This window comes from Polyodon spathula, chromosome 1 (assembly GCF_017654505.1).
Source record: "Polyodon spathula isolate WHYD16114869_AA chromosome 1, ASM1765450v1, whole genome shotgun sequence".
Taxonomy (NCBI): domain Eukaryota; kingdom Metazoa; phylum Chordata; class Actinopteri; order Acipenseriformes; family Polyodontidae; genus Polyodon; species Polyodon spathula.
In genome coordinates this window covers 96,212,508-96,237,849 of record NC_054534.1, presented here as the reverse complement: position 1 = coordinate 96,237,849, position 25,342 = coordinate 96,212,508, and the positions used below count along the sequence as shown (strand labels likewise).

General features: G+C 41.7%; 1 protein-coding gene across 2 annotated transcripts in view; it reads left to right on the top strand.

Moving 5' to 3' along the window:
• Positions 1-25,342, top strand: part of LOC121324724 (janus kinase and microtubule-interacting protein 1-like) — a 93,950-nt gene that overhangs the window by 56,487 nt on the left and 12,121 nt on the right. For both annotated transcript variants that reach the window (XM_041266867.1, XM_041266876.1), the window contains exons 4-6: positions 19,172-19,381; positions 19,955-20,068; positions 21,278-21,424. In XM_041266867.1, the coding sequence (XP_041122801.1) occupies positions 19,172-19,381; positions 19,955-20,068; positions 21,278-21,424 (471 nt within the window). The remainder of the gene's footprint in view (positions 1-19,171; positions 19,382-19,954; positions 20,069-21,277; positions 21,425-25,342) is intronic.

The window sequence follows — 25,342 nt, the reverse complement described above, 5'->3', positions numbered from 1 at the left end:
GGGGCATTCAGAACAGAAAATGAGGCATTTTTTCACACAGAGAATTGTGGGAATGTTGTTGAAGCCAACACCCTGCGATCCTTCAAGAAGCTGCTTGATGAGATTCTGGGATCGACAAGCTACTAAAAACCAACGAGCAAGATGGGCTGAACTGGCCTCCTCATTTAACCTTTCTTATGTTTTTATATTTAGAACTGCTGCATTTAGATCTTTAAAATAAACCACAGTGTCTTTTTAAATGGTGTGTTTTAGGAAAATAAATTGAACAGTATCTCAGGCACTAAATGTTTGCTTTTAATCCAGTATTCCTATGTAAATGCAGACTTAAAATTCTTAAGAGACTTGCATTTAATTAAACTTACAAAAGGGATCTGCAATTGCAAAGAGCAGATGAATCTTGCTGTGCGAGACGGAACATGCTTGTCAAAGCTTTCTCCCCAGAGTGGCAGCTGCAGTAAAGTTTAGAACAAGGTTAAGTTGGCTGACATACATGTAAGCCTACAGAAATGATTCTCTTAACAATCTGTACATCATCCACAGATTCAGACAGTTTTTGAATACAGTGCTTTAACCAGATTGCTGCTGTAGAAGATGTCAGAACTGTAGCCAGACCTCCATTTAAGTCAAATTGTCCCACCGCTTAAAGAAAGAAGCCTATACCCCCTCAATCTGTCCTGGGGGAGTAGTTGAATACATCCATAACTTTTAATTATTTGAAGCTATTACAAACCAAATCAAATTGAATAAACTTTGTGTCATCTGTCAGTGTAATTATTACAATACTACAAACCTCAAAAACAGTTGAACTGTGTGTTTTTGTGTGGATAAACATATAAGCGATGCTCTGAGAAAGTTCTTGGAGTACTGTAGTTATTCCACTAATGAGAATAAGCAACAAGTCCTTGACGGCAGAGAGCGGGGTTGTCTGCGAACAGGCTCCTGAGTAAAGTAAACACAACACGTGAAGACCTTTTAGCAGTATTCTATTCTCATAATGTGCAAATGTATGAAACAGAAGGTAAGCGTGTTTAGAATTGAGAAAATGTGTTTTTTTGTGATATAGATTCTAAAATTAGATCATTTTAAAATAATAATAATAATAATGATAATATGAACTCTGTTGCATTGAATATGACAAAAAATCAATATTTGTATAAATAATGAGGTGAACTATCAAGTGATGGTGTTTTTAGTGATCATTTTTCAGCCAGTTGTAGAAAAGAAAATATTTTGTTTTACAATGTTACTTCTACTGTAGATTATTCCAAGTTTAGAGCTAATGACGTTGTTAAATGCATTGTGTTTCCTTTTTGAAAATCCCTTTTGAAGAAGTCTAACTTTCATTTCTAATCTTTCTAATTTTAAAAACCTGCACTGGATCCCTTTTCAACAATTATGATTATTACACAGTTTTTTTTTTTTAAAAAAGGCCTTTCTATAGACCAGATGTATGGTAATGTGCAACGTAATAAGATTGAATTTTGAATAAGTAGCATAGAAATTAATGGAACAGTTTCATTAACAGTTAGTAACTTAAAGCTGCTGGAAATTCTTAGAATGACTCCTACATTTTTTGTTAAATGTCAGATCTCCCTTCATTATCATTGGAGGCAGTGTGGTCCAGTGGTTAAAGTCCAGGGTTTTTTTTATCCAGAAGGTCACTGGTTTAAATCCCACCTCTGCCCCTGACTGACACTGTGTCACTGTGAGGAAAACCTCCTTGTGCTCCATCCTGCAGATGAGATGTTAAATCAATGTCCTATTGTAAGTGACTCTGCATATATGCACAATTTACAGCCTACCACTGTAAAGCGCTTTGTTATGGTGGTCCACTATGAAAGGAGCTATATAATAATAATAATAATAATAATAATAATAATAATAATAATAATAATAATAATAATAATAATAACAAACTATGTAACACAATTTTTGTTCCTGGGTAGTAAGTGTTATTTCCTAATTGCTTATGCCTCAAAAGTATAGAAAATGGCTATTATTCCCCACAAACTTTGCTTTTGTGACCAGGACAGTGATATTTTGAAATATCACTATTTCCAATGAGAAAACGGGCGAATTTGTGTCTTTTCGTTCACATAAAGTCAGAAAAAAAAACAACATATGAATCCAAATTAACATGTATTTATACTAAAGTATACAAAAATGACAACAAAAGATTTAGAAGTGAGTAGTTTTTCGGGATTTACGATTATACTGTAAATCACTTTCACGAATCAGCCCCCAAATGTAGTCTCCCATCATGTTCTCGTTATACTGTCCTTGGTAGCGGCGTTCAAAGTCCAGTATATCCTGGTGGAAGCGCTCGCCTTGCTCCTCCAAGTACGCTCCCATGTTCTCCTTGAATTTATCAAGATGAGCATCAAGGATATGGACTTTGAGGGACATCCTACAGCCCATTGTGCCGTAGTTCTTCACCAGAGTCTCAACCAGCTCCACATAGTTTTCGGCCTTGTGATTGCCCAGGAAGCCCCGAACCACTGCGACAAAGCTGTTCCAAGCCGCTTTCTCCTTACTAGTGAGCTTCTTGGGGAATTCATTGCACTCCAGGATCTTCTTTATCTGTGGTCCGACGAAGACACCGGCTTTGACCTTTGCCTCAGACAGCTTAGGGAAGAAGTCTTGAAGGTACTTGAAGGCTGCCGACTCCTTATCTAGAGCTCTGACAAATTGTTTCATAAGGCCCAATTTGATGTGCAGTGGTGGCATCTGCACCTTCCGGGGGTCCACCAGTGGCTCCCACTTGACGTTGTTCCTCCCCACAGAGAACTCGGTCCGCTGTGGCCAGTCCCGCCTGTGGTAGTGCTGTCCCAAAGGCAAAGATAGCAGGGAAACTTGGTAAAACCACCTTGGAGACCCATCAGGAATGCCACCATTTTGAAGTCTCGTGTGACCTCCCAGCCATACTCATCATACTTCAAGGCGTCCAGCAAAGTCTTGATGCTGTTGTAATCCTCTTTGAGATGCACTGAGTGAGCCAGGGGAAGAGACGGGTACTTGTTACCATTATGGAGCAGCATGGCTTTGAGGCTCCTGGATGAGCTGTCAATGAAGAGGCGCCACTCATTCTGGTTACAGGCGATTCCGATTGCCTCGAACAGACTGGTCACATTGTGGCAGAAGCAGAGCCCATCTTGACGGGTGAAGAAGCTGGAAAAAGGTTGGTGACGCTTCCTCTGATCTGCGACTTGTACACTTTCATCCAACAAGTTCCACTGCTTGAGCCTAGACGTCAAAAGCTCAGCATTGGACTTGGTGAGACCAAGATCTCTAATCAAGTCATTGAGGTCTTTTTGGTTGGGGTAGTATGGGTTTCTCTCCTCAGCTCCACCTCTGAAATTGTCATCTGGATCTACAACGTCTTCCTCGCTCTCTGACTTGCTGCTGTCTTCTAAAGACGGCTGCTCTCTCTCCGGAGGAGTAGGTACGGGGAGCTCATGGAAGTGTGGCACCAGGGCGATGGATGAAGGAAGGTCCGGATACGTGATAGCAGGTGCATTCTTGCCAGTCCGACGCTTCGAAGGGTCCACCATGCAGAAGTATCAGTTGCTTGAGTGGTCAGTGGGTTCCCACCAAATTCTTGGGATAGCGAACTTCATGGCTCTCTTTTCCCTTCTGTACCATCCTACAAAAATACATTTATTTCACCCATGACTAATGTGTAAGAGATTTTTTCATATATGATTGTGGAAGGGGTGTGGAAGGGGTGTGGGTAATTCACTGACTGGGAGACAGACAGGTGTACTTAAAAACACCACACAGGTGCCCAGTTTTATTTGCAAACAGTTCTTGCTTTTTCCGGCAGAGGGCACTGTTGACCGTGGGCTGCCTATCAACGATAATAGACAGCACCACGGAAATACCACAGCTGGTACGTGAACAGCAAGTGCACTCGCAGGTGCTCAAAGAAATAATAATGAAAACAGAAGGCGAAAAGAACAATGGAAAATAAAACAGTAATGAAACTACAAATAAAAGGTGCTGCACTCGGCAGTGTTATCCCGGTCGCCGCTACCCGCACAACCCAGATCACCGTCCTACTCTGTAGGCTAACTAGCCTGTTCTTTCACAATACTGCCCAAGGGTTCCCCGCTCTCTTTGTCTCGCTATGAAACTCTTTGTTTCGCCTGATTTCCGGTCCTGGATCAGAGCTTCCGCACTCTCGTTGCGTCTAAGTGGACAGAGCTGAGGAAACAGCAGAGCATTTTTTTATAGGGCTAGCAATCTCCCCAAGACTCGCCTCTCAGCCATTCAGAGAGGGGGAAAGTCCACACACCCACTTTCCCCCCTCCCCGTGTCACTGGCATGACTCGCAGGCGGTTGTTGGGACGACTGCCGTCCTCTTCCTGCAGCCCATGAACACGCCAGCAGAGTCAGCACAGATCTCTCCCTGTTACATATCCTTCCCCTCAGAATGACACCACCGGTTCATTCGAAAATCTTACACCCCCATGCCTTCCCGAGAGAAAAAGTCTGCATTTTGATGCAGCTTTCCTGCTCGGTGGACTACCCTGAAGGCATAGGGCTGCAAGGCCAAGTACCACCGTGTGATTCTGGCGTTGCTATCTCTCATCTGGTGAAGCCATGCTAAGGGGGCATGATCTGTAACCAGGGTGAAGTGTCGCCCCAGGAGGTAGTACCGGAGTGACTCGACTACCCATTTTACCGCGAGACACTCCTTCTCGATAGTGGTATAATTTTTCTCGCGGGGAAGGAGCTTCCTGCTGATATACAGGACTGGGTGCTTGCTTCCCCGAACCTCCTGCGACAACACTGCCCCGAGACCTGTCTCTGACGCATCCGTCTGCAGGGTGAACCTCTTACCAAAATCCGGGCTGCATAGTACTGGCTTACTACACAGCCTCCGCTTCAAGGCGAGAAAGGCCCTCTGGCACGACTCCGTCCACTGAACCGTATTTGGGGCAGCCTTCCGGGTGAGGTCTGTCAAGGGAGCAGCGAGCGTAGCGAAACTCGGGATGAACTTTCTATAGTAGCCCTCTAGTCCCAAGAAAGAGCGCACCTGGGTTTTGGTTGTAGGAACCGGCCAGTCAGCCAAGGCTTTCACCTTAGCAACTAGCGGTCTGATCTGGCCGCCCCCTACTCGATACCCCAAATACTCTGACTCACTCTTCCCAATGGCACACTTCTTTGGGTTAGCAGTGAGCCCCGCCTCCCGCAAGGATTGCAGCACCGCCGCTACCTTACACAGATGACTCGGCCAATCCTCACTGTGGATAACCACGTCATCTATGTAAGCAGCGGCGTACTGCTGATGGGGCCGCAAGATGCGATCCATCATCCGCTGGAAAGTGGCGGGGGCTCCGTGCAACCCAAAGGGCATGGTCCTGAATTGGTACAACCCGAAGGGAGTCGAAAACGCCGTCCTCTCTCTAGATTCCGGGGTCAGGGGTATCTGCCAGTACCCCTTCGTTAAATCCAGTGTCGTCATAAAATGAGCTGTGCCTAGACGCTCCAGCAACTCATCTACTCGGGGCATTGGATAAGCGTCAAATTTCGATTTCTCATTGATTCGTCTGAAATCAATGCAAAATCGAGTTGACCCGTCTGGCTTATCGACTAACACGACCGGACTGTTCCAGTCACTTTGGGACTCTTCTATTACCCCCAGTCTCAGCATTTCGTCAATTTCCGCTTTTATTACCTGTCTTTTACGCTCAGGTATACGGTACGGCCTCTGGCGAACTAGCGCCCCCGGCTCAATATCAATGTGATGATGGGCTACTCGAGTCTGCCCCGGGACTGAAGAGAACACGTCAGGAAACTCCGCCACCAGACCGTGAGCCTGACATTTCTGCGTTGGTGTCAGATTCTCAGCAATCTGTACCGATCCTTTTCTTGCCAACACAGAAAGATCAGGTCCCAGGTCCGTGACGTCATCTGCATGCGCCACTAACAACGCCTCTGGTTGTAACCAAGGCTTTAAGAGATTGATATGGTAAATGTGTTTCTCTGTCCGTCGCTCCGGCTGGCAGATCTCATAGTCCACCTTCCCAACCTGGCGTGTAACCTCAAAGGGTCCTTGCCACTTAGCCAAGAGTTTCGACTCAGAACTGGGTAATAAGAGAAGTACCTTATCCCCCGGCTGAAATGTGCGCAACCGGGCTCCTCGGTTATATTGTGTCTCCTGTCTGTGCTGTGCCTGCTGCAAATTGTCATGCGCCCATTTCCCCACAGACTCAAGACGTTTGCGCAGGTCCAACACATACCGGACGGTATTGGTCGAATTGTCCTGCTGCTCCTCCCACATCTCTCTGACCAGATCGAGCACGCCCCGGGGTCTCCGCCCATACAACAGCTCGAATGGTGAAAACCCCGTAGAAGCCTGGGGAACCTCTCTGATCGCAAAGAGAAGGGGAGGAATCAGCTGGTCCCAGTAACGCACATCACTATGAATAAATCTGCGCAACATGTTCTTAAGGGTCTTATTAAAGCGTTCCACCAAACCGTCGGTCTGAGGATGAAACACCGAGGTCCTAATGGTCTTAATTCCCAAAAGCTTACATGTTCCGCGGATTAGCCGGGACATAAAATTGGTGCCTTGATCGGTTAGTATCTCCTTGGGAATCCCCACCCGGGAGAAAACCTTCACAAGCTCGTTGGCAACAGACTTAGCGGACATAGATCGGAGGGGAATTGCCTCTGGATAACGCGTAGCGTAATCCAGAATGACAAGTAGGTGGGTGTATCCTGCCGCACTCCTTTCTAGTGGCCCAACTATGTCCATCCCAATACGCTCAAACGGAGCTTCCACTAGGGGCAAAGGCACCAGTGGGGCTCGTGGAACGGCTCTAGGGCTGGCCTTCTGACATTCCCCACAACGCTCACAAAACCGCTTAACATCGCCATCCAGCCCCAGCCAGAAGAACCGTGACACAAGCCTTGCTTTAGTTTTATCCCTTCCCAAATGACCAGACAGGGGAATAGCGTGAGCCAGCTGCAACAAATCCTCCTTAAAGGGCTGAGGAATGAGCAACTGATGACGCACTTCACCGGTCTGGGGTAATTTATCAACACGGTACAGTAGGTCTCGATCAATTTCAAAGTGGGGGTACGTGGCGGCGCGTCTGGGCTCGACCACCCGACCATTAACCACCGCTGCTTGGTCAAAGAGCCTGCCCAGCACGTCGTCACGCCCTTGCTCGAGTCGGAAGTCACGGGAGCGAGCTAAGAAATCAGCTCCCATGGCTTCCAACTCGGGGTCAGGTCGGTCCCGAGCAGAGGCAGCCGAGCCAGACCCCTGCGCTGGCTCCGCGACCTCCCCCCCAGACTCTTCACCAACCGCCCCCACCTGAAACTTCTCCGACTCCCTCCATTGCCAGCCCTCATTCTTAGCGATCCGACGCTCCCGTTTAGTTTTACGGGGTTTAAATCTATGGCAAAACCACTCTGGATCGCGAAAGGGAAAAATCTCTCCAATTACTTCCTCTTTCTTAGCCAATAAAGAAAACGGGGCTGTCAGAGCAGCCAACCAATCTTTAAACTGCTCACAGTCCCGTCCCAGAACTACTGGTACCGGCAATCGAGGACATAATCCTACCTGCACCTGCGTCACCTGCTGGCCAATAGTCATACACACATTGATCTTGGGATAAGAGCGGACATCCCCATGAATACATTTAATATGCACCCGTCCCAATATGCGTTTATGCCCCGGTGAGATTAGGCTCTCCTGTACCAGAGACTGACTACACCCTGAGTCCAGAAGAGCCTGGGTTTTTGTACCATCCACTGTCACAGGAATAACAAAACCCGGGTGCTGAAGTGACTGAGGTCATTGAACGCGCCTACCTCTTCGGCTGAGGTCACACTCCATCACGGGGCAGTCCCGGGAGAGGTGGCCCACCTCCCTGCACGTCCAACACCTCGGTGAGCTGGTTTCTCCCCCCAAAGTTTTGGAAAGAGGGGGAAACACTGGAGCCATAAAAGGGGCTCGCCGATAAGGCGTCCGCGCGAGACCCCGGTCCGACACTGCAGCAGCCTGTGGGTATCCCCACCCTGCCCCAGTACCCGGGCCGGGAGCTCCCGCCGACACCCCCTGACCAAATCCTGGACTACCCCTACCCCCCAGTCCCTTCGCCCTTTCCGGGGCCAGTTGAGGGGACGATCCAGTAGCCGCACTCCTCCCGGGCAGTTTCGCGGGCGTTGGTTCCGCTGCCTGGTACGTCGGCAAGTTCGACCGCCCGGTCCAGCGTGTCTGGTGCCTGCTGCTGGACCCACAGCCGAGGTTCCCGGGCTAGACAGTCCAGGAAGCGCTCCACCACGATCACCTCCACCACCCTGGCTTTGGTGTTCAGCTCTGGGTTCAACCAACCCAGGGCGTAATCCTTCAGACGGTGGGCGGTGGCTCGTGGGTGCTCCCCTACCGCAAACTGCTCCTCTCGGAATTTCTTCCGATACCCCTCCGGTGTGGCCCTCACGCGATTAAGGATGACGGTTTTCAGCGTGGGGTAATCCATCATCCGATCCGGGGACAGCGTTCTTGCTGCTGTTTGCACTGCTACCCGCACAACCCGGATCACCGTCCTACTCTGTAGGCTAACTAGCCTGTTCTTTCACAATACACCGGGGTCTGCCCAAGGGTTCCCCGCTGTCTCTATCTCGCTATGAAACTCTTTGTTTCGCCTGATTCCCGGTCCTGGATCAGAGCTTCTGCACTCTCATTGCGTCTAAGTGGGCAGACCTGAGGAAACAACAGAGCTTTAATTTATAGGGCTAACAATCTCCCAAGACGCGCCTCTCAGCCATTCAGAGAGGGGGAAAGTCCACACACCCACTTTCCCACCTCCCCGTGTCACTGCCGTGACTCACAGGTGGTTGTTGGACGACTGCTGCCCTCTTCCTGCAGCCCGTGAACACGCCAGCAGAGTCAGCACAGATCTCTCCCTGTTACAATGATATATTTTTTCAATAACATTGAAAATTGTAAAACATTTTAAAATTAAAAACTTTTACAATTTTAAAAATTAACAAATTTTCTAACATAAAATTCCGAGCAACAATTGTCCATCTTACCTTCCAGAGTTTTTTTGCAGTGCTCGCAGGTGAAATGAGGTGCCCAGGGTTTGTCTTGATCCCTGACAGGCATGCCGAAATATGCCTTGTAGGCCTCACACATCTTAGCAGATGCTTCCACTGAGTACTTTTTCGCTCTTGTCTTGATAAATTGGCCGCAGATATAGCAAAATGCGTCTGCCGGATGCTTGCAGCTTCTTGATGCCATCTCAGAAAAATGCAGATATGTATCCACTTAGGCAGCTGGAACTAAACTGAACTGGTGGGCTTAAGGCCCCTGTATTTATACTACTATTTATATTACTGGAAAGTTCTAGAAGTTACTCCAAGTTTACTCAGCACTGAATCTATCTGGAATGTTCTGGAAAATAGGTACATTTCAAAATATCACTGTCCTGGTCACAAAAGCAAAGTTTGTGGGGAATAATAGCCATTTTCTATACTTTTGAGGCATAAGCAATAAGGAAATAACACTTACTACCCAGGAACCAAAAAATAAATAAAAAATTGTTACATGGTGTAATAAGCGGGTATATATTACTGTACATATGTCATGCTTTAAAGGTCTAAAGAACTGCTTTTCCAGTTGTCATTCTTGTTGCAGTTGTGAAATCTAAGCGATGAGACCTGCCTTTATTATGCATCACATACATTGTTGTGTAATATTGTACAGTAGAGATAGGAATAATGTTAGAAGTAGATTTTTGATAAAAGTTGCTAATTGCAAATTACATACAGTATATATTCGACTACTGGTACTACTACAGCTATGCAATGTTGTAACTGTGTTTAAGGTATTGCAGTACCCTAGCACTTTTTTATATTTGTAATAAACCCCGTGAAACAAACTGTTCATGCAGTCTTCTACACATAACAAGGGAAGGGATTTCAGACGCTTCACAGCTTCACAGCTTCCAGTCTGGAGTTCCATGAAACACATTCCTTCCGGCAGTAAATCGGAAATAATTTCAATATTATTGGATAATAGGGAATATGATTTTATTTTTTTCAAAGCCAGTGCAAGCGCTCTGTTTCTATGGTTACCGTAGCATGTTATGTTTTTTTTTTTTTTGTTTTCAGAGAATAGTCAAAAAGGAGACAAAGGTAGCTGTGGATGATGGAAAAATTGAATGTTTACTGACACAGTTTTGAGCAGCATTACTTTAGGATTTAAACTGAGGGGGTAAGTTGATGAAAGATAATATTTGCAAAACGTGGTTCCTTTCAATTGAAAGTGAGAGACATTTTTGTGTGCATAATGTAGGACAGCTAATGTATATTTAATGTTATACAGATTTTTTTTTTTTTTTTTTTTGGGTGGGGGGGGTCGAAGCGTAAAAGCTTAAGGGCTCATCTTATTGGCCTCTACTCTGAATACATTTTGCATGCATCCTCAGGTTCTGTGTGATACAATTTAAAAACAGGATTAAGATTTAATTAGCCCAACAATGCCAATGGAATGTATTGTGCATGCATACGGTAGTCTGCTGCATTTCCTTTCTTTATATTAAACAATACATTCAGGTTATGACAGCTTTGCACTCAGCTGCACCTCCTCACTGCAGATGCTGACAGGACTGACACTGTGAACTTGCTAATTATTTGTTAATTAATTTGTAATGGGATCAAGGCTTGAATGAAGAAAATACTTGAACAAAACTAGACACAGAATGGCCTACTCTGAAATGGATATCCTGTAGTGGGATCAAGACATGCTGTGGGATTCTTGGAGTACAGCTGTGCAGGACTTGCATATCATCAAAACCTTTTGCCAGAAGTCAACAAGCTATTCATCCAGCTTGGAAATGGTGCCAGTTTTGCTTCTACTGCTGCTGTTGGTATAAGACCCACCTGAGAATAATAACGAGAAAGACACTTGGGGTGAGAAGGGAAATCTCAGACGACCGGAGTATTCACGCAGTGGGTCATTGACATGGAAATCTGACAACACCTTGAACTTGAAAAAGAATTAAAGGAAATAAAAATAAAAAATAAACTTTGCTGTATTGGAAATGTGAATTCAGCTGAGGATTTGAGGTAAGCTAAGAGGGGGGGGGGATATTCTTTGTTCACAGTGCCAGTGGCTAGGAAATGCTAAGGCTGTTCCTTATCTTCAGTATGTGGTACTTCCACTGTTGGAGCAGCATGTTTACTTACCGTCTCTACAGTTATTTATAGGTTATTCCCCATTTACTGTTGGTAGTTAGTTTTTTATTTGTGTTTTATTATAAAACAAGTTGTTATTCAGAAGTTCAGTTCAAGTAAGCTGTGTGACTGCCATGGTACATTTCCTCAGCATGGGAACCCTAGTGAGAACGTGGTGACCTCCAGTTACAGTACTAATGACTGTCAGAGCTGGTGCACAGCATGATCTATCTAGCCCTCTGTGACTGGCTGTACATCATGTAGTGAGTGTTTAAGGGACTAGGGGTCTGTCAGTGTTGTATTGTTTGCCAGTACTTGCTTGTGTACCTGCAGGCATGCTTTTGTCAGTAATGTGGCTCGATACCAGAAGGACGAATGTGGTTCCAAGCAGGGTTGGCAGTGCTCCGAGTTTTCTGTCTCCAGCTCCAGAGTGGCTCCAGTATCTTCTGCTCCAGAAAAATAATTTCCGGCACACAGAGGTGCAATGTATGAGCTAAACAAGGGTGCCGTTTCAACTTAAGAAGTTGGCAGGCACTTGCAATATTAGCACCACTGCCAGTAACGGCACATACATGACTTGCTTTAAATCATAGGAGTCCAAAGGGTTATGCACTGAGAAGGCAATGTTCTCCCCAGTTTGGGGAGTAGGAATGCAGCCAATGCATTTTGCAATCACATTCCACTTCTGGTCAACAAAGTGGCACGATACTGTTAAAAAATGCTTCTGATTTTTGGTACAGGTCCACAGATGGCAACGTGATGCAAACTTTAGTTCTTGCTTTAAAGTAAATACAGTGCCAGAGTATGTATTGCTCAACAGTCTTACTGAAACCATCTTTCTTGAAGGGGGTTGGTAGCCTGGACAAAGTAGGTTCAGGATCTTTCTGAAAAGAATAAAGGTTATGTCAACAACTTTACTATTACAAATAATCATGAAAGTGATGCTTAGAATTGTTTTATTTTAACTTTGGTAAAAATGTTATAGTTGTCGCTCAAAATGTTCGACAGTGCAAAATGGTTAAAAATCAAGAGCAATCCACTCCAGTACAGTATAACGTCACATAGCCGACCCCCTGTGGACTGGGGTATAGGCGGATATGTGAAAAAGTTGGTTTTGCGAACATCTATAGAAAAATAATTTACATATCCATAAATATGTTAGTGAACAGAAACAACACGCAGACTTCTTTTAAACATTAGGGTATTTTTTGCTTTAAAAGTAAACAAACATAAACAAGATTAATTAGGCTACAAATACACAGTGTTGCTATGCGGTTTGCTATAAGCCATCTCAACGCAAAGCTTTTTAAAATAAATAAATAAAAAACAAATGGTAAATGTACAGTAACTGCAACTGATGGCTTCTTTCTTAACTCTAGAAGTCCCTGCCTCCCTGGTTCTGCTTTCTTATATCTCTGTCACGGTACTTTACACTCTTTCTTGATATTATCCACAGCCAATAAGCAGCTCAGTTTGATTCTTGCTTCGGCTATTTTAAACAAACGGCCAGTAAGCATTGCATTTATAAAGCTTGCTTTTCAAATGCATTTAAAAGCTACAACGACATGCAGCCAATATCTGCAAGCACACGCAGGTAACAGTTTAAATTAATAAAGATGAGATGCTTTATCATTTAAATGAAAAAGTAAGATTTACGATTTAAAAGTCCGTTTAGTGGTTTCACAGAAAATAAAATAAAACGTAAATTAAACCACTTTTACTATTAACGCGCTCCTCAGTTGTGATGGAGATACACGAATGGAATAACATGTTTCAGTTGCATTTAAGGAGAGTAGAAAAGCTGATGCGAAAGACCTATTTATAGACATGTATGCGTTAATTTTTTAGAAAGCTATTTATTTTAAAATGCTCAGAGCCCTTGCAGCTATGCATTCCCCCAGGATGACCGACTAGATTAGCTGAGGTTGCTGTTTTTTCTTTCTTTCTTGCCCCAGCTGTATTTTGCTGTAAACACTTCAGTGATGTTTTTTCAGGTGCCTTTTCTGGTTGAATGTTTTCTCACCAAGTGTCTCGTGGCACAACTTGCACTGCGTTTTACCCAGTTGTACATATTGAAAACAACTGGCAACATCTATTCCTCAGTTTTCTTTTCCTGTGGCTCAGCCATGTTGGTATTGGAGAGTGCTGAAATGGTACTGACGTAAAATTATGCTGAATCAACTGTGACCTAATTTGAGTGCCTTCTCAGTAAGTGTTTAAATCTCTTTGTTGTAATTCTGGTAAGTGTTTCTTCTGTGTTGAACATACAGCAGAAAAAAGAACATAGTCTGTCATCCTCTCAAAAAATTGGTAGTTTATTCAGTAGATGCAGGGAAAGTTCTTTCCAGATACAGAACAAGAAAATTCAATTCAATAACAGGCAAAATACAATTAGTGAAACCAAGTCTGAGTTTCTGCTCCCCAGTCCAGGCCCTGCGCCAATCACCTGGGGACTACACCCTGCTAATTTGTGGCCATTTCAGAATCCAATGTGCAGTGTAAGCAGTGCTGTGTCTTTTAAAACCTAGTGCAATGTGTATGAAATCTCGCATCTACAGATCTCCTTGAAGTGCTGGGGCGCCTTTAGCTCCACAGAGCTCAGTTATTTTATTGCCTGCTATAGCCTTGCATAGCGAGTTTAGCTGTACTGCCAGACTATATTCTGGCTGTCATCAGTTGTTATTAGTAGTACATGCTTTTTGGAAGAAACAGTCTGCTACCTCAAGTGTTAGTCTCTTTTCAGAAAAGAACACAAGTGTAGCTCTTACAAACCTGCATGCTTTGCAAACTGCGACTCAATCCTATTCACCAACAATCATTAACAAGTAAGGTGATCACTAGACCCTGGGGTCAAGAAAAGGTTAGGTGATGAGAATTATTATTTTATTATTTTCTAAATAATATTTGTTCATGTTTTTATGTACATTTCAGTATTTAAGTTACCTGGTAAATTGGTGAAACTGAAATATATATTTTGGAGGGCGTGTAGGTCTAGAATGACAAAGATTTTCTTTCATCAAGCAGAAAGGTAAATCACATAAGCGAATATTGTGTCATATTGTGTGTGTATATATATATATATTATATATATATATATATATATATATATATTATATATATAAAAGGATACTAACATCCAGTCAATCGATTTGATTGATTGATACTAACATTCAACGTCCTTACCAGGGGTTAAGGCCTGTATTGACCAATCAGGTTTCAGGAAATCCCTTATCCATGTTGTAATATCATTTAAAAGCACTTGCCGGCAAAACCAAAAGTCATTGACCAGTAGTAGAAGTATAATCTATTACAGCACAATTGCATTCTATCCTTTAAATGTACTTCCTTCCAGATTAAATCTATAACATGTTTAATATATTTAACATAATTGAGGCATCATTTGGGATAATGTGCTCATAGAAAGCAGCACAATTAAAACTGTAGTTGCATGAATTCAAAAGGTAGTAAGTAAAGTAAAGCATCTTTTTCAAGCCGAAAAGATTTCCCATGCACTGAGTTTTTTTTTTTGTTTGTTTTGTGAAAGCCAGCTTTTCCAACAATTCAAATATTTTCTGTTTAATTTGTATTTCCCTTCTGTATTATATCAGTATAAATAGAACATTATGATTTCCATTACATGAGAGTAGATGTTAAAGCTTCATGCTGATTTGAACTTGGCTCTAGCCAAGATAAGCACCAACTAAGACGTAACTTTGCAGTAAACTAATGTGATCCATCTGCGTCTCCATCCATTTGCATTTCCTTCCATCTGATGATGTAGATAGCCTTCTGCCTGGTGTTGATGGCTGAAGTGTAGTGCTGGCTCCAGGGATCAGCCTATTAAATTACTTTTGGGGAGTTTGTGTGCATTCTACTGTATAGTTATTTATTTTATTAATTACAATGTTTAAACTTAATATGTCAAGAAGGTTTATTACATAAAATGTCAAAGGTAGGAGAAAGTGAAGCAGCTCCATCTCCAGGCTCCTGAGTGCTCCAGTGAACCTGGCTCTAGCTCCTCTCCAGTTCAGGCACCCCCAGCTCCAGCTCCGCTCTTGCTCCGGAGCACAGCTCAGAAAACGGGGCAGCTCCACTCTGGCTGCAGGCCTCAGCGCTGGCTCTGGAACCGGAGCACGGCCAACTGTAGTTCCAAGGCAGGTCAAGGCATATTAAAATGGTTTGATGCTTTATCATGTAGTTCAGCTAAATTTGTTTTTCTTAACTGTTTTTTTGTTGTTGTTTTTGCTTAATTTGTCATCTTTACATTCTTTTTCTGTAAACAGGTTTTAGTTTTCCACTATAACAAGGAAAAGTTTACAATAAAAAGGGAAAGATGGTGTACAGAAACAAGACCAAGGGCTTGATTGTGATTAAACGAGTGCAATCACAGAGGCAGTGGTTACAGGTTTTAGTTTTCCACTATAACAAGGAAAAGTTTACAATAAAAATGGAAAGATGGTGTACAGAAACAAGACCAAGGGCTTGATTGTGATTAAACGAGTGCAATCACAGAGGCCGTGGTTAAAGTCAAACGCGTCTGCCCCGTAGGGCGTGGCTTCTCCAAATGTGCGCTTCTGATCAAAATAAAAACCCAGAGCAAGCGTGTTTAGTGGCGCAGTGACAGTGCCCAGCCAATTAATGCTGAGTTAGGTTGGTTAATCTACTATCCAGTCAGGACCAGGCAACAATCCCTTTGAGACAGAATGCGCTTGCATCACCGCCAGGCTCCATTTTGAATGTAGAAGTGGCGATCATGTCGAGCTGCAGGAGCACAGAGCAAGAAAAAACAGCGCAAGTCCACAGTTCACAGTGTTTGTTCATAGTCAAAGCCTCCTCCTCCTGGTTTTAGAAGGGATGTGACGTGCCTGTGTTGTTACTGTGATATGCTTATATAAAGTTGCTGAAACTAATCAGACTGTATGCAGTTGTTTGATTTCAACTCGTCATTCAAAACGGAGAGCTTCTGTATTATTGTGGTTACTGTATTGCCACTGACAGCAAACACATTCTCGATTTATTTTTGTATATTTGCTATACTAAATTTAAATAAATAGATAGGACTGCGAGGAGGTAGAATATTTTACATTGACAGACAACATTCAGAGGGCATGTGCACTACAAGAATGGCGACTTTCTTTCAACAAGCAGGCAAAAGGTAAAATATACAAGTAATGTATTCGCATAGTTTGAAAGATAACATTCAGGGTCCTTCATCACAGATTTAAGCCCTTGTATTGACCAGTTAGTTTAAAGGAAATCTCCAATCCATGTTCTAATTCTTTATAATGTTTAAAACTAGGTAAGCTTATAAGTTATCAGGCAGCGAAACCGATAACGTTTCAGGTCTGCCAATAGTAGTGACTTACCGGTAGTTCAATCATGGAAACAAAGCAAATGCATTGTGTTAAGTTCACACAGCAGTTAGCTCGTTTAAAGTTGCACATGATGCATGCACAAACACGCAGCACTAGCAACAACCAAGGAAAGAAAGGACAGGTACATACAGAAAGGACAGACATACAGATACAGTGGTGCTCCTGTTATGCTGCTCTTCATATACTGTACATAAATATTTTCACTTGTAATAATCGCCATGAAAATAAATTGCTACAGTCCTTGTAAAATAAATGTAGTACTCCATTGTATCTGCAAAATAGGATTTTTTTTTTTTAATTCATATTTGTTTATTATTAATTTACGAATAATATTGTTAGTTTCACGTGGCGGAACAAGGCCACCTGCTGAGATGTTTTAAGACATAGTTAGTAACGAATAACATGTAAAGAGAGGCTCTGTCCTTCAAAGGCCCTACGCATATAAGAGGGGATCCGTCATTGAGGAAACCCGACAAACAGGAGGGGGATCACCATCTCTGAGATGACCCGACAAACAAAGAGGCTTGTGAACCCGAAAGAAAAATATTGGTTAGTAATATTAACACATATGACTCTTCAATGGCCCAACTAATGCAGTAGGGGGGTTCCGTCGCTGAGAATACCCGACATACAGGAGGGGGGCCATCGTCTTTGAGATGACCCGACATCCAAAGAAGGGCACCATCTTTGAGGTTACCCGACATACGAAGAGACTCGCGAACCAGAAAGAAAACAAAGTTAGAAGATGTTAATACACATAGAGCAGAGTGTTCCACCTCTTCAAAAGCCCAACATAGTAGAAGGGGGGGTTCCGTCGCTGAGGAGACCTGACAAACAGGTGAGGGGTTCCGCCGCTTGGGGCCCTCACATGAATAAAGGCATCAGTGCCAGAAGGAGAAGTAGATGAAGGATCATGTATGCTAAAGGAGGGGTTTGGCCGGGGGGTCCCCTCTGACTCATGGAGAACCCTCCTCTATGAGGTAAATGAAGCAACGCTTAAAGGGCTGGAGAAAGTGGAATCACTAACCCCCCTAAAAATGGACCCCTGGCTCCTCACTGAAGACGTTTTTGGGAAGAAAAAGAGAGAATTGCCAATGTATATAGAAAAGAAAAAGAAAGAAAACATTTAACACAAAAGTAAAATGCTTAATGTGACACAGGGATTAGTAACTGTGCCCTACCGACTATGTGGAGACCCTCTACACATTGGGAAGGAAAACCCCCCTTTATTTTATTTAATTTTAAATTATTTAAATTTATTTTATTTTAAAAAAGGAAACATTCGGTAGCCTAGGCAGAAAGGTCGTCCCCGCTCCAGACATACTAACAATTTCAGCTGGTGAAGAACGAATGTAGGCTTTGACTGCTGATGAGGCCCAGCGACCCATATTTTTGATTAGGTGCTGGTTAATCTTTGCACCTGCCGCTGCAGTGGCTGCCCCGATTCTGAATGAATGCAGAGTGTAGAATTGAGGGGGAAGACCTGCTCTACAAACCAAAGCAGAGAGCTGAGAAGAAAACCAATGTCTTTAAACAGAGCCACTTGCATTGATGAATAGAGGATCTGAAGGAAAGCTTGCTGCCCTTTGCAAGAAAGCTGAAACTGGGATGGAAGTTCACCTTTCAGCGTGACAACAACCCAAAGCACACAACCAAAGCTACACTGGAGTGGCTAAAGAACAAAAAGGTAAATGTCCTTGAGTGGCCCAGTCAGAGCCCTGACCTAAGTCCAATCGAAAATTTGTGGTATGACTTGAAGATTGCTATCCATCAATGCTCCCCAAGGAACTTGACAGAGCTTGAACGGTTTTGTAAAGAAGAATGGTCAAATATTGCCAAATCTAGGTGTGCAAAGTTGGTAGAGACCTATCCAAACAGACTCACAGCTGTAATTGCTGCCAAAGGTGCTTCCACCAAGTATTAACTCAGGGGGGTGGAGACTTATCCAATTATAATCTTTCAGTTTTGTATAATATATAATTTATTTCTCAATAAAAACTTTTTTTCCCTTAACAGTGTGGAGTATGATGTATAGATTAGTGGGGGAAAAAACATCCTCATTTAAATGCATGAAACTTTGGTGCTGACAACAAAATGTGAAAACAGTTCAAGGGGGTGTAGACTTTCTATAGGCACTATATATTTACTTATATCATTTAAGTAAATATATAAACACAAATTTAAGGCAGGATATGTTATATAAAGTTAACGCTTACTGTTTGCTAACCTTAGGGTGTAATCAGGTGATCTTAACTGAATTAATCTAGAGCCCAATAAAAGCACTGTATAATGTTTGATTTTATAAACCTTTAATCATTTTTAAACAGTGGCATTATTTAGATCTGCCAGCGTTTAGATCAGTTGATTTCAACCCTTTTTTCTTTTTCCAAAAATCATAGTGAAACACATGCAACTTTTGAGTTCTTTTGGTTTGTAAAATACCTTCTGAAATCTGCAACTTTTAGGTTGTGGATTTTAGAAAGAAATGATTATTGGATGGTCTATGCTGTTATCCAGTGGCCGTGTCCTTGGTGTTATCTCCGATTACGATTCAGAGTCTTTATGCTTAATGGCGTTTTCCTGTTCCCATTGTTGTCTAGATGGATGAGATCAAAAGCAAGGAAAGGGTGATTCTGGCCGCGGAGAAGGAGCTTGGTGTCCAGGCCGGCTACGCTCAGAAGCTACTCCTGCAGAAGGAAGCTCTGGGTGAGCAGTTGGTGCAGGTGAAGGAGGCTGAGCGACATCACAGCAGCCCCAAGCGAGAGCTTCCTCCAGTGCTGGGAGAATACACAGACTTCACGCTGAGCCAGGTGAGACGCACAGCACCACGGTGAGCTGTTGTTGCAGAGAAGCCTCGTGATGATAAAAATAGATAAAACGATCAAAGTACTGTGTGAGAAAGTGCAGTACACTGAACTATAACAGGCCCTTTGATGTGTTGCAATAATTATTTCTAGAAAGAAGGGTTCTAGCCTGCTGTCCAGGTGGATCCAGCACCACCTGAAAGTGTGTAGCTAATAAAGCTATGGATCATGTGGAAAAGTAAGTTGTAGCTAAATAAAATTCCTGTAGCTCTGTTCTACGCTCCTATAGATAATAACTTTAGGGCAACTACAGTGCTACAGTGCTCTCTAGTTTAATGGGGTAGCCACAAGCTGTACTGTAATTAAGAGACTGCTCTCTGCATTCTGCCTTTTAATGAGAATGACATTCGGAACAGTGCTGCCTTCTTACCAGTTCTGTATGGAAATTTATGATTGAGGCTCCTTTTTTTTTTTTTTTTAATATTTTGAGTTTGTCATTGAATTTGTTACACACTGACAGAGTAAGAAAACAAAGGAATTAGCTATGCAATGCACTAATGATATACCTTGCAATATCAGCAGCTGGATGACAGAGATCTGCGGAGGTTCCAGTTGAAAATTGCAGAGCTGAATGCAGTAATTCGCAAACTGGAGGACAGGAATACACTGCTCGCTGATGAAAGGAACGAGCTGGTAAGGGAACTAAGGGGGGGGGGGGGCTCGTTAACAATGAGGGGATGGTACATTTATTGTATTTAACTAGAACACAATCTCAGGCAATGGTAACCCTGTAATGAGCAATCCTTGATAAAGAAAAAAGAAAACACTAATCTCTTCTATTGGAATTTTATGCCCCATCGGGACAGAATATCTCCAGCAATGCAGTAATTATGATACTATTGGAAACAATGCATGAAATAAGCATAATTATAACTTTTTTTTAATGACTAGTGATCGATTTTATCTTCAATGTGTTTTTTTATTTTCAGGGCAAATGTGTCTGTATTGCCCTTATGTTGGGCTCATGCGGTTCTCTGAACAGGCATGCGTGTGAACTCCTTTTTAATGTCATAACATTCTGCGTCATTTTAGAAATATTTTGTGGTGGTTTATTTATAACCATCTGTAAAATATTATAGGTAGAAACTTTTTTGTGATCTGTGTTTTTGAAGGGAATGAAGCTCAACCATGTTAGAAATTTTGGTTGAATGTTGCACTGCGATCTCATGAAAAGTTGTATCTTTCTAGTCAAGAACGCATATTGAAGCAGGGGGAATCTCAGCATGGGTTCAGTTCGTCTAGCCTCGCTGGTGCTGGCAGGGTCAATGGTTACATTTAGATAATGTGACCACCTGTACCAGTGAGAGGAAGAGATAGATCATGCAGACTGTCATTAAATCTGAAGTGTCATTGATTTGAAACCTGTCTGGAGTCTGGGTGTAAAATATGAAAATATGTATTATGTACTACACAATTGCGGTGTGATTAAATTCAGAATTATGCATCAGCATTAGCTAGGAGTCTGATTACTCTGGCTACATAAAGATTTTATATTAAAAAATAAATAAATTTCACCCCATACATTAACCTGACTCCCATGTTTCTAACCTAACTGTATGCTTTGATTGCTGTTGCAACTTCTCTCACACACACACATAAAGGACTAACTAAATCTTGGCCAAAAATGCAACAAAATCTTGTTAAAATTAGGCTTTAAAGGTTTACAAAACAGGACTTTCTGATTTTGATTTCTGATAGCAACAAGTGGAAAAACTGGCTTCACCTATTATAAAGTAATTTAGTGCCTGTCTGCTATGATGCCCTGCAGCTGCATACTGAATACTGCATACTGATACCGTTTCAATCGCATTGTATTTCAAAGCCTTTTTTTGTTTGGTTTAGCTGAAGCGGGTTCGAGAGACGGAGAGTCAGATGAAACCGCTGTTTGAAAAGAGCAAGAGGCTGTCCAAGAAGAATGAAGACCTTCTGCAGTCTCTACAGCGCATGGAGGAGAAGCTAAAGAATCTGACGCGGGAGCATGCCCAAATGGTGAGTGGTAATGGAATATGATGTGCTTGCTATGGGTGTGGTCTGGTTGCTGGTCTGTGGATTGGTTAAGGTGCTTGTTATGGGTGTAGCCTGGTTGCTGGTCTGCTGGGTTGCCCAGTTAAATTCCAGCACAGTACAACATTTTGTCCTGGCTAAATCCCCATTGTCCCAGCACGTTTTTAATTGCAATTGCCTTTGATTCTTCAAACCTTGGAAATTAGAGGAAGTTGAATTTTTAATCTCAATGGATCTGTGTAGTAACCCACAATCTACAGCGGTGATAAGGCCCTGGTACTCCTTTCCAAAAAATGTAGTCTACCGATAGGGTCTCAGATAGAGTCATAATATACCTATGAAAACAGAAAAAAAAAGTATTTTCTAATTACTAGGCTTAAGTACTTACTGATGTAACTAACTATATATATATATATATATATATATATATATATATATATATATATATATATATATATAATTTTTTTTTAATGTTTACCTACCAATATGATGGATGTGCCTGCTTTTTATCACAGATTTCAGTAAAACTACATTCTGATTAGTAAACAATGCAGCCCCTAGACAAGGGTATGTTATTCTGTATTTTAAACTGAACGAATAGGACTTCAAGTGACAAAGAAATTTAAGTGGGTCATTAAAAAAATTAAAATAAGCAGGACTCGATTTGCTGGCTCAGAGGCACAGGGGAGGACGAGGGGCTAGAGTTCAGCCAATTACTGTTCATGGAAAACTTCTGTTACACTAATTTAAATAAAATACAACTAAAACAAAAAATGCTATGTAAAATTATTTCAAAATCCAGACCAATAAGTGGCGAAACGAGCCCAAAAACAGGTTATGCTTTTGAAAACAAAACTAAGGTTCTAATTTTAAAATAAAATCTGAAAGCAATTCTCAACAAAAGTCATGCATTTCTTCCAACAAATGGAGTAATGTAGAGAGAAAACAGATGGGGCATTTTGCATAAAAAACAATTTAAAATTTACAAATACAGGCACCTTTTATAAAAAATCTGGTTGCACGCAGAACTATGTGAATATTGAATAACACATTAAATATGTGTTTTTTTTTTTTTTTTAGATGTATTTATTTAACTTGAATGTTATGGAATGCTATGTGTGTCTTGTACAGTACCGAATCCAGCCAGAATAAGCACATTGTTTCCAAAAACTAAATTTGATTAAAACAAAAAGGTGACATTTATATCATGCAATCAAAAATGACTTTTAGCAAAATGCTTACATATTAGTGTTTAGTGCAGTCATCTTTTCATGTTAATCAGCTGCCAGACAGCTTGTTGATGGGCACTCGCTATATGATATGAACACACTCAATAGGTCTGGAGTAGGGAATCCAATTTCAGGCATTTCCCAATCCAGGAGTTAGTGATTGATTATTATCTTTTTTTTTTTTTTTTTTTAAATCCACAATTTAATTTTTGTAATAATACCATGCTTTTGCTTTTATTAGTGGTGCACATGCATAGGCTAATGCAATTACTCGACAAAGGAGTTCTTCAACGAATTAGTCAAAAAAACACATAAAGCATTGCAAGTAAAGATAACAGTCGTGTACGCTCCCTCTCCAGCGCAGTGATTTCACTGTCTAAGTAGGGTGACACAGCTGTCTGCTAAACTCAATAATACTGTTAATTAAAAACTTAAACTTAGATAAAACACACTGAACTGATTAAACTAAACTTCAAACACTGAACATTTAAACTCCAGAAAGCAAACGTGCCTAGTAAATACTGCACATTTTTAAAAGAAGCAACATCATACAATGATTTTCTTTTTCTTCTTTTTAGCCTACAGACTGCAGAACCACCGCCATGCTGTTTAAATATGTAATTTACAATGTGTGTGCTCAACGCTCACTCCCTGTCAGCAGCCGGTTGGGTGTTTATAGTTAACCTCGCCCAACAGAAAGGAAATGTACACCAGTATGTTTATGGTTTTATTTGAAAGGAGATTCAACATTGTTAATTCGATTGCTAAGTTGCAAAGTACTACATTGTGGTAAAAATAAATAAATAAATAAATACCCCTGAGGAGCGCTCGAGTTCCCCCAGGGGTACATGCACCCCAGTTTGAAAACCACTGATCTACAGTGATGGCACGTGATATTAGATGTTTCACACATACTGTACACTCTGCAACCCAGCGGCCTCTTTACTTGAAGGGTTAGTCCGGAGATTTGTTCTAACTTCGCCCATCTCTTACAGTTCAGCTGGCTTTAGAGTTACCTTGAGATTTGAATAATTTACCCGAAAACTAAGACCACTTAACAAATGTTGTATGAGACTTTATCTGTGAATCATGGGTTCTTAATTATGTGGTGCACCAGCCTTTATTATGCAATTTACACAATAGAATATGAATTTAATTCCATGCATGTACTACATAGTTTTTTACCTATTGACACTAAAAACTAAAGTTAACATTAAAACTAAAGTTATTGTAAATGAAGGGAATGACAGTTGATCACGCTTTATTACTGTGAATCTGGGTATGTCTGTCTTAGGCCTGTGATTCAGACTTGAGAGCTCTCAGTGTTTGCTCCAGGCCTTACAGACTGAGGGTCAAGTGCCCCCCCTCTCAGAATTTGTTTGATTCAGAACCAACCACCATTTCTTATTTTTCTTTGTTTTAAATATGCCAACAGTGTTTACTGACCTTTTGTTTCTGAAGAACAAAAAATAAAACTGTAAAGCTGTAGATACAGCCAAGGTGTCTCTACACTACTCACTGTCACTTTTGGGGAAAATATTGGGAGATGTGTCACAGTGATGCTGGTGTATCACTGAGTAGAGGATATTCTCTACAGGTGATCTCATTACAAAAACACACATTAAATTATTATTACACATTAAATTCTTGGTGACTAAAACGTACAGTACTGATGCTAATTCAAAAATAATAATAAAGCGCTTCCCTAGTATCAGTGTGATGGCTGTCCCTGTTTGTTACCACACAAATCACTGATGATGGCAGGTAAATTGCAGAGAGCTTCGCAATACATTTTAGGTGTTTTTAATCTCTGACAGTATTTCATCTTGATCGCTTTCTGCTAGTAATGTACTGGTATTGAGCCAACAATCCATATTGTTTCACTGGACTGAAAGATAAAAACTCTTACTCTCTCACCAGACGTAACGGTTTGTCAAATTAGACCGCATGGTAATACTTCGGTTTCTGATTGGCCATACATTCTGTATTTTGAGTTTATTGTACTTAAGGTACAATAAACTTTAATAAGGTCATTGAAAAAAATAAATATCCATTTGCAGGCACGAACGCACACAGGAAATAAAAGGAGTTCAAGACTAGGCTTTTAGTTTTTTTAAATATGTAATTTTGTTTTTATCCCAAAGACAGACTGCAGTAACCGCTCAACTGTTTATATGACATTTAAACAACAGGGCTTATTTAAAACGTACGCGTTTAATATGTAAATTAGTCATGTGTGCACTGAACGCTCTGTCACAGCATGTCGGTCTGTTAGCGATTTAAACGTTGATTACATGGCAAAAGTTTACAATAGATTGGCAAGTGGTACTAACTAAAATGCGTTGTCCACCATTTCAGAATTTTTCTTGCTTACCCCAGTTTGAAAACCGGTGTAGAAGAAACCACATTACCAACAGGTACAGTTTAATAGTAGTCATATTTAAATACCATTGTCATGACTGGTAAATTCTTACCTTACAGCTGCCCCTTTATTTTGACAATTTCCAGATCAAAAATGCATTTTTTTTTCCCTTGATGTTTCATTCTTAAACCCCAGGAAAATATTTTGGACAGTTTTCAAAACAATTTTAGCTTTATTTTCACAACACATGTTGATGTTGTTGATATGATAAACGCTATATCTGCTACAGGTTAAACGATGGCCTGTGTTACA